A 10,242-nucleotide genomic window follows, 5' to 3' on the forward strand; every position below is an offset into this window, starting at 1 on the left:
TATGGTTGGCAGTTCAAGACAATGTGTTAACGGTGATAATCTTATCAACAGTGGGAAGATTTTGCCGAATATATGTGTGTAAGGAGGATGGTGAAACAGGTGCTCATTTGTTTCTCGATTGTCCATTCACGTATAGAATTTGGCGTTCCCATAATGGGATTGCTATGGTTATACCTCCGGAAGTTATGGGTATAATTTCAAATTTATCACTTTTTTTTTTTTTTTTTGAAGGAAGTCATGGGTATAATTTCAAATTTATCGCTTTTTTTTGTTTTGCCTCAAACAGGTGTTGTGATTTGGCAATTGGCTAGAGGCGTGATTTTATAGGAGATGTGGAAGGAAAGAAACAAAAAAGTTTTTGATGGGATGAGATTGCTACGATTATAACTTCAGAAGTTATGGGTATAATTTCAAATTTATCATTTTTTTTTTTGGCTACAAACAGGTGTTGTGATTTGACAAATGGCAAGAGGCGTGATTTTATGGGAGGTGTGGAAGGAAAGAAACATAAAAGTTTTTTATGAGATTAACTCGCCATTTGAGAGCATTATAGAAAAGATATTTCATGTTATCTAGCTGTATTTATGTGTTATAAAAGTTGGACAAGATATTTTGGAATCGGACTTGAGGAGAAATTTTACAAACCTATTCCAAATAGGCTTTTACCAAATGTAGAACGAAGGACTGATGGATACCACCTATGATGGGTGTCTTTAAACTTAACTATGAAAGAAGTTCGTTAGGGAACCATGAGTTAGCTGGTTGTTGGAGGAGTCGTAAGGAACTGGGAATGAAATATCGTTTTTAGTTATGCATGTCCATTTGGGGAAAAAACAACGAACCATGTAGAATTCCTGCTCTTCTTCATGTTCGGAAAATTTTTGTGACAAAGAATTTAGGCCCCTACTATGTTATTGAAGGTGATTAGCTCAATGTAATTAAACAGTGCAAGAGGAGGAGAAGACTCCTTGGGAGTTTAGGCCCTTTTCCTTGGCTAACAGGTTTTTCTTTATCAGTTGTCTGCAGTTCTGTAATTTCCTTTTAGTTACCTTTTTAATAAAAATTCTATCAAAAAAAAGTCTCCACCTTTGGCTACAAAAACAAACGGTAGATGTTCCTACTATGTACGGTAGAGCATACTGCACACTTAGTACGCTCCCGAAACCAATTGCCTCTCTCTCTATTTCCTAGATACCGGCTCTCCTTGAATATCTCTTTGGTATCTGTATTTTCTTGCTGTGTCCACTCGGCATGCTTGTCCTTCACCTTGGAACAAGAGACCCATGTCCTTCCCCTTTGAGAGAGATCCATGGTCAACCCTACTGTTGGTTACCTTCACTCTTCCTCCATGGATTTTCCTGTACTTCTTATTCCTTCATTTATACTCTAAAGTCTAAACAGATATGAAAACCCAATGCCCCATAAAATGTGAAAAACCAGAAGACCCCAAAAGGTGAAACCAGCTTTACTCTCTTCTCATGGTTCCATTCTGTTCTAACCCACCTGCGAAATCTCTCAATTTCATCGTTCCAATGTTGGGTCTTGGTCTTGTTGTCATCTTCTTATCTGGGCTCTTCGAATTGCCAGCTGCAAATGTTAATCTGATAGGAAATTCTAATCAAGTTGGGTCCAATTCAGGTGATTTTCTGATTGCAGATCACTTCACTGACATGTTGGGTGCCTTCAAAAAGTGGGATTCTATGGTGGGTTGTGCTCAATTTACACAGAAATACAAGGATTGGTCATGGCATAACTCCTCGATGCAAGACCCCCATGCCATGAAATGCGGGGATCTTAAGATGGGTCATGTGAGTATACTGGTTAAGGGGTGGACATGGATTCCTGATAATTTGGATGGGATGTATTCATGTAGATGTGGGTTGACTTGCCTTTGGACCAAATCTCCAGTTCTTGCTGATAAGCCGGATGCTTTTCTCTTCGAGACCACAACACCACCATCTCGGGTATTCTCCTTAAAGCTCAAATGCTTCAAGTTCATTTAGTTTTCTTTTGTTTTCTTCCTTATTTTTTGTTGCGACTATAGTTGCTGCTATTAGTGGATGCTTTTTTAGTCTCAGCCAAAAAATGAGAAACTTGGTGTTGCTTAGATTGTTAGGCTTATAGGAATGTAAGATTTTGGTGGTACATGGATATGTTTGTTACCATTGACGATGATGACAAGGCTTCGATTAAGAACGGGTGAGGGATTTAGGCTAGGGTTGGGTGACTGCGATCTTTAATTTTTGGGTTTCTATTAATTTAAGATTTTGCATAACTTGTATTTTGTTACTTTTCGTTGTTCCCCATGGTTGAGAAGGATTTCGATTTCAATGGGAACCTTTTGGAGGACACAATAATTTGTGTTTTGGTTATCTGGCCAATTGCCCATTGTGGAGGAGTTCTCTCATGGGTACGTTCCTTCACAGTATTGCATCTCATGATGGTCTAAGTGCCTGCATTTTGATATTTTGCTCAACTCTAGCTTTACTGTACTTGTGGAAAAATAAAATGAAGATATGTTATATTGGTTGATCTCAATTTTGTATCTTGTCTTGGATGAAAATGCCTCAACTTGGATGCTGCTAGGCCATCATTCAAACATAAAATTCTCCTTGTTGCAATCGAAGCCATTGCTGAAGTTATATGCGTGTGTATCTTGATAGGACATCTTATTTTATTTAGATCCTAAACTTTAGCAATGGAGAAACTGTTTATTGCTAGCAAGAAATAGTTGATTGGGTAGTGTACTTCATGTTGATGAGATTGGTCATTTCACATGACCGTTTGGGAGAGCACAAAAGAACCAGATTTTGAATGAAAAGTGCCCAAATGCATTGGAGTTGCCATATGTGGGAGTGGACGGCCTCTTTTGGAAATGAGCTTGGCTTTTGAGTGGTGGCTTGTGAAATCCATCTGGATGGTCATAGACCCACAACCTTTTCCAATACTACTATGTACAAAGGGGTCAAATTAACTTTCCTCAAAAAAAAGAAAAATGTACAAGGGGTCTAGGAATTGGGAGAAGAATTCATAGGTGCATTTGGGATATGCTAGGACTAGAAGTTTCATGCTTAACAAGAATATTCCAAACTTCATTGAGATTAAAATGGGAGAAGAAATGTTTAGGGTCATGTGGTAGACTAAGATGCCCAGATATGGCTAAATAAACAGAGGATAGGGATGCGACTCTGCATTTATCAAAATCCAGGATATAGATATGCGGATTCGAGTAGCGTATCTAACACATCTATGCATATAAATAATAGTTTGCATAATACATAAATATATGCATCTAACACTTTGATATATATATATATATATATATATATTCCATATCATAATCCATAATATAATATTTGTTCATTTTTTCAATAGTTAGTTCATGTCAAACATACGAGTTTTCTAGCAGTATCTGGTAGTAGTATTAATGTCTACATGGAACGGCACTGGCATATTAAGTGTATAGAAATACCCTTGTGTCATAGGTGGTGGACAAAAAGGTTGGTACAGAGACTAAGATGGACGGAAATGTATTGATTATTTATATGCAAGAAGTTCACAATAATGAAACAAATAGATAGAGGGACCTCAAGGAGACCTAGAGGGAATTCCATCATTATGAAAGTTTGGAAAATTGATATAAGTAGAACAACAGTGATTAGAAAACTGAATCTTTTGTTGAAGGGCGTTAAGGAAATGTTACTTTTATCTTTCCCACAATTTAATATCAACAAATACAGCATGCAGTGGTTTCTTAATTGTGATCTTACTTTTGGGTCTAGGAAGTCATTTATAGCTAGCTGTGGAGTGCTTCTTTTGCACGGTTTATTATACCTTTTATATTTAGTTGAGAGCTTACCTACTAGTAGTTAGTGCTTTTCCGTTGCAGAAAAGAGATCCCTTACCCCAGCAAGTTCAGTCGTTAGCGCGCCCTCAACAACGAGGGCTTTTTGTGATATAGGTTTTTGTGGACAAGTGGCGGGGATTTTAAATGTGCAATGGTGGGTGGCATTTGAATGTCTATATTTAGTTACACACTATTACATGTGTTGGGGGTAGGATGCTTGTTCACTGGTTCATGGCTGCTGACTAGAGCAGTTTGTTATACTGAATAGGGAATTGCAGCTTAACTGGGTTCCATGATGCTTTTCTGACGAAACTCATATCGAAGGCTTGTAAACCTTGTGATGGTTTTCTTATAAAACATCTGTTTGTTTGTACTAGGCCTAAAGCATTGCAACTCTAAAACTCAATACAGAACTCGCTAGTGCTGCTATAAAGGAAGAAGCTTATTGATCTTGTATGATCTCAAGAAGTTAATTGAATTTGCAATGAAAGACACAAAAACAGACAGGCGCCCAAGAGTTAGCCGCAAGGGTATGAAATCAAATTTAAACTTGCTCTTTTATTGAATTGGAACTGTTTTTCATTAACCAAAGAACAGGGATACAATTATGTTATGTTTCCATTTACAAAATTTAGTCTATCTAGAAACAAACTCAAGAGAAAACCAATTGATCATGTAACAAGGTAATCATCAAAGCTGGCTGGAGGTCTCTTATCTAGCAAAAGCATCCCCTTCTTCATTGGACTTCCTCCATGAGTGATGGAGGGTGACCTGTAGCTTTCTAGTGATCCAACATTTCTTATAAAATATTATGTAGATGCCAAGGGCGGGACTGTCATTCAGCAGCCTAAGAGATGACAATAGAGGAGTCTCCTTTTATAATGATTGTTTTCCGCTGTTGGTGTAGATTTCCATATCCAGTGAGCAAGGACCACATCAGCGCCTCATTGGAATCACATGTGAGGAGGACATGAGTAAGTCATTGATACTGTTCCCTGGCGATTCCTCTCAATTCCTCTAATGCCAGAGGGACCTGGATTCCTTCTTGAGCTTCCTTGGAAGTTCAATTATGCAGCTCCCTCTAGTGGTGGGATCCACTTTGTGGAGCGAGGTTAACTTCATACCTTCCTTATTTCAATTTTCGTTCACCAAGTTTCAAAGCTAGTTTCTAAATATCCTAAAATTCATTCTTAGATGTAGCCCATAAAATAATTGTGGCCTTGACTTGGTCCTTCATCCTGTCCACTCTAGCTCTTTTAGCTTTGAACCATAAACTATTCCTCTAATTACAAATTGACTGTAGAATTGCCAGCAAAGTTAACCTCCGTAAGATGAAGCCCACCTTTAGGGCTGGCAATGGACCCGGACCTGACCTGGAACCCATCGGGTATACCCGACACCGGTCCGGGTATGGGTCCAAACCTTGGACCCGCGGTAGGGTCCGGGTCCTTCTTAATGGATCCGAAGATTCTCGGGTATGGGTCCGAGTACTAGTGGACCCACCCCATACCCAACCTAGGACCCAAAGTTTCCCACCCCTTTAATGAAACCTACCCTTCATTTTATAGCAACCCCCGTACATTACCTCTCTAAATCTTTCGATGTGGGACTAGAAGATTTTCCCAACCCACAAAGCAACAACAATTTTCTCTCTCTCTCTCCCCTCTTTCATGACATCCAAATTTTCCAAAATCGTTACACACGACTTTAAATGCTCATTAGGTCCAAATTTCTCAAAATATTATACGACGCGTTATATGCTATTTAGGTTAAAAATAGCATGGAGCCGCAAGACCATATTATATAAAATATTATTCAATCAACACTTTCTATTATTTTTTTCATTTAATCTCTAATTAACAAAAAACACATTGTTATATTTTATTAGCATTAAAAAAAAAAAAAAACTAGGTTTATCCTCATACATTTTAAAGAGAATTGTGCTCCCTCGGGAGCACCAAGGTATTTTGTCGCTAACACGAATGTGTAACACATACGTGTGAGAGGTAATAGATATTTTCAATGATAAAAATTGATTATTGAAAATGACAATAATTACATCCTCTTTCATGATATCCAAATTCCCAAAACATTACACGACGCATTAAATGTTCATAAGGTCCAAATTTTCGAAAATTATCACGCTGCATTAAATGCTCATAAGGTTAAAAAATAGCGTGGAACCGCAAGACCCATAGTATATAAATTATTATTTAATCAAACACTTTCTATTTTTTTTTCACGTAATATCTAATTAACAAAAAAACACATTTTTATATTTTATCATCATTCAAAAAAGAAAACTAGATTTATCCTCGTACATTTTAAAGAGCATTGTGCTCCCTCGGGAGCACAAAATTATTTTGTGGTTAACACGGATGTGTAACATATACGTGTGAGAGGTAATAGAATATTTTAATGATAAACCTTGATTATTCAAAATGACAATGATTACATCATTTTTCATGATATCCAATTTTTTCAAAATAGTACATGCCGCCTTAAATGCTCATGAGGTCCAAATTTCTCAAAATATTACATTCCCAAAATATTACACGTAGCATTAAATGCTCATAAGGTTAAAAAATAGTTTCGGGTAACTAGACTATGTAGCCAATGGAAAAACACTAGTTTATTTGTACTCGTATCCGACGGAAAATTTGGACCTTATGAGCATTTAAGGCTGCGTGCAATATTTTGGAAAATTTGGATACCATGAAAGAGGATGTAATTATTGTCATTTTGAATAATCAATTTTTATTATTAAAATATTCTACTAGTTCTCACACGTATGTGTTACACATCCATGTTAACGACAAAATAATTTTGTCCTCCTAAGGGAGCACAATGCTCTTTAAATATTCGATAATAAATAAAGTTTTTTTTTTTTTCTAATGATGATAAAATATAAAAATTTGTTTTTTTGTTAATTAGAGATTAAGTGAAAAAAATAATCGAAAGTGATTGATTAAATAATATTTTATATACTATGGTCTTACAGTTCCAAGTTATTTTTTAACCTTATGAACATTTAATGCGGCGTGTAATATTTTGGGAAATTTGGACCTTATGAGCATTTAATGTGGCATGTAATGTTTTGGGAATTTGGATATCATGAAAGAGGATGTAATCATTATCATTTTCAATAATCAATTTTTGTCATTAAAATATTCTATTACTTCTCACATTTATGTGTTACACATTCATGTTAGCCACAAAATACCTTTGTGCTTTGGAGGGAGCAAAATTCTCTTTAAAATGTACGAGCATAAACCTACTTTTTTTTTTAATGATGATAAAATGTGAAAATTTGTTTTTTGTTAATTAGAGATTAAGTGAGAAAAAATAATAGAAAGTATTTGATTGAATGATACTTTATAATATGGCCTTGCGGTTCCACATTATTTTTTAACCTTAAGAGTGTTTAATGCGGTGCGTAATATTTTGGGAAATTTGGACCTTCTAATCATTTTATGTGGTGTGTAACGATTTTGGGAAATTTGGAAATCATGAGAGAAAGAGAGAAAATTGTTTTTGCTTTATAGGTTGGGAAAATCTTCTAGTCCCACATCGAAATATTTAGAGAGATAATGTGAGGGGTTGGCTGTAAAATGAAGGGTAGGTTTCGTTAAAGGGTGGGAAACATTAGGTCCCGGGTCGGGTATGGGGCGGGTCCACTAGTACCCGGACCCGTACCCGAGAATCTTCGAATCCATTATGAAGAACCCGGACCCTACCAACGGGTCCAAGGTTTGGCCCCATGCCTGGACCCGTGTCGGATATACCCGGCGCATCCCTGGTCAGGTCCATTGCCAGCCCTAAAGAGAAGGGGTCTCAAAACCAGCTTTGGCAGTGACCTTTATTGGCGATGGGAAAAAACTTGTAGTTGTAGGGGCTGCACCAACCAGTAGTAGTCATCGTAGTATAGTAGCAGCATCAGCAGTAGCAGCAGTATGGTGGTGGTGGTGGTAGTATTCATAGTTAAATGGGGTAGGGCTTAGGTGTGGAATGCACTTATTGTAGTGTGTTCACCCTTCTGAAATCGATCTTGGAGATAGGTCAGCGATCCAAAACTTCACAGGTCTATCATCTCAACTAGCATAATCATGAATCTGAAAAAAATGAATTTTGAAGCTTAAAAATGATCCATCTTGTACCCTTTATTTTGGACCTTCCATTTTTATTCTCTAAGGATCATCAGTTCTTCATTGTTTTTTATCTCCAAGATCAAGATTTGAGTCCGAAATGGATTTGTAGTGATTTAGAGTGTTTTTGAGTTCTGAAGCCCTTGAAAGCTGGGGCAGATGCATATGTCTGCAGACTTGCCAAAAACTTTTCTATGAAATATGATGCAACGAATACATTAGAAAGAACCTGCAAAAGAGTAGAGCTCTGGTGTTAGGAAAACGGGCAGGGCGATGTGTGTTACACCATTCGGTCAGTTAACCTTCTCTCAAAAAAAACAAAAATATTACACCATTTGGTCATACCACCAACATCCCCTTTCATCATATTGAAATTCTGTACTTCTATGTCAAACTTAAATCGTCTTGTTCTATGCTGCTGTATAATACTTGGCCAGCTTGCTTATCAGATTATATTTTCAGAGACGCGAGGGAGATCCACTCCGTGTGTATATGGATCTTGAGGCTGGCAGGAAATCATCAGGCTATGAGGATATCTTTATCAGTTATCATGCAAAGGATGATGTGCAGTCAACATATGCTGGTGCTCTCTTCCATAATAACCGGAATTATTATGTATCTCCTCAGAAGAACAATGTAAGCACTCTTAACCATCCTTTCTATTTGTTAATACTTTTATTTGCTGTGATTCTTCTTGTGATAAAGACTATCAAATATCACTATTGTTTGTGATTTACCTAGGCTTGTATATTTGGCTACCCCTTGAAACTATTACAAGGGGGAGGGGTGAGGACAAGGGATATTATCTGGTTTTTGTCCGTTTGTGTATTTTCATCCCTTGTTATGAGTTTGTCTGCACAGTAATAACTGTATAGTTATTATACTTGGGGTTGTTAATGTTGTTGCAAGCTGTTAAAATCCTTATCTTGAAATCCCTGGACCAAACAGAATAATTATTTATGTATGAACATGCTCTTTTCAGGAATCATGAACTATAAGAGCATCTAAATTCTTTTGCTTTGCAGTTGTTAATTAACCTAGTTGTACCTTGAGGTTGTAGAGAGTATATGTTCATGAAGGGGTGGTTCATATTTTACCCTGGGGAGATTACCAACTTGGATATTAACTCCCTGCAATGCTGGAATACTCTCTCTCTCACACCCCACCCTTAGAACAGAACAAACAGATACGTGTGTTATGCATCTTTACAAGAGCTTTCTAATGATGTGTCATACAGTGGAATAAGAATGCTGCCTTTTTGCCCTCTTATTACTTTTCAGGACACACTGGTTTATTGGTCTTCATCGAGATGCCTGCCGAAACGTAACCAGCTAGCGAGAGAGCTGCTCACCCTCCTTCCGCACCACTCTTTTGGCAACTGCCTCAACAATGTTGGGGGCCCAGACATGGCCCTGGCTTTCTACCCTGAATGTGGGTCCCGCACAGGCCATGCCCCAAAGTGGTGGGACCATCTCCACTGTGCCATGTCCCATTACAAGTTCGTGCTGGCCATAGAGAATACAGAAACTGAAAGCTATGTGACTGAGAAGCTCTTCTATGCCCTCGATTCAGGGGCCATTCCTATATATTTTGGTGCTCCAAATGTGGCAGACTTCGTTCCTCCGCACTCTATAATTAATGGGAAGAAATTTGAATCATTAGGGGCTTTGGCCAAGTATGTTAAGGCTCTTTCAAGCAATCCTGTGGCTTATGCAGAGTATCATGCATGGAGGAGGTGTGGTGTGATGGGAGGGTATAGAAGCACAAGGGAGGTGAGCCTTGATACATTGCCATGCCGCCTTTGTGAGGCTGTGAGCTCACGTGAAGGGAGACGAGCACGAACATAGTGGATGCATTTTGGTTCTTTAATTTTTATGTATTTCATTTTTGTTATGAGGGGTTTTGTGGTGAATCCCAATCCCTTTTATTGTCAGGAAGAAGTTGGGTGCTGATTAATGATATCCAAATATGCATATGCCCTGATGGATTGGTCTGGGAGACGTGGAAACTACTGTTTGACTGTTTGTGCAGAGGGAGTGTGGGCAAAAATCATCAGGGGGTCAGTCATCTCTCTAGCTCTGTGTATACGAGTAATAGAATGTGCGTTGCATGTTTAATTCTATGCAAAAAATTTTAGGTAAAGCTAATATAATGTTAAAATATTATTGTTAAAGAAAGATTCATACTTCTATTTTTTGTTTAAATTATGGTGCTATATCAAAAGCATAAAAAATTTGACAAATGCTTTTA

General features: G+C 37.6%; 1 protein-coding gene across 2 annotated transcripts; it reads left to right on the forward strand.

The window, feature by feature from the left end:
• The first annotated feature begins 1,212 nt into the window (after nucleotides 1-1,212).
• On the forward strand, nucleotides 1,213-9,975 carry FUT13 (fucosyltransferase 13). 2 transcript variants are annotated; one of them, XM_088852185.1, is made up of 3 exons: nucleotides 1,213-1,964; nucleotides 8,442-8,628; nucleotides 9,273-9,975. In XM_088852185.1, exons 1-3 carry the CDS (start codon nucleotides 1,927-1,929, stop codon nucleotides 9,837-9,839), a joined length of 792 nt encoding a protein of 263 aa, XP_088708311.1. In that variant the 5' UTR covers nucleotides 1,213-1,926; the 3' UTR covers nucleotides 9,840-9,975. The 2 variants fall into 2 exon arrangements, with proteins under 2 accessions (XP_088708311.1, XP_006846960.1); XM_006846897.4 differs by having other exon boundaries at nucleotides 8,455-8,628.
• Nucleotides 9,976-10,242: the final 267 nt, after the last annotated feature.

This window comes from Amborella trichopoda, chromosome 11, assembly GCF_054954075.1.
Source record: "Amborella trichopoda isolate Santa Cruz 75 chromosome 11, AtrichopodaSantaCruz75HAP2 v2.0, whole genome shotgun sequence".
NCBI classification, from domain to species: Eukaryota; Viridiplantae; Streptophyta; class Magnoliopsida; order Amborellales; family Amborellaceae; genus Amborella; species Amborella trichopoda.

Excerpts from the sequence above, each read along its gene's own strand:
- FUT13 (XM_006846897.4), top strand. The coding sequence starts at position 1,479 with ATGGTTCCATTCTGTTCTAACCCACCTGCGAAATCTCTCAATTTCATC. Across the intron at positions 1,965-8,454 it reads CCACAACACCACCATCTCGG|AGACGCGAGGGAGATCCACT; the intron begins GTATTCTCCTTA and ends TTATATTTTCAG. Across the intron at positions 8,629-9,272 it reads TATCTCCTCAGAAGAACAAT|GACACACTGGTTTATTGGTC; the intron begins GTAAGCACTCTT and ends ATTACTTTTCAG.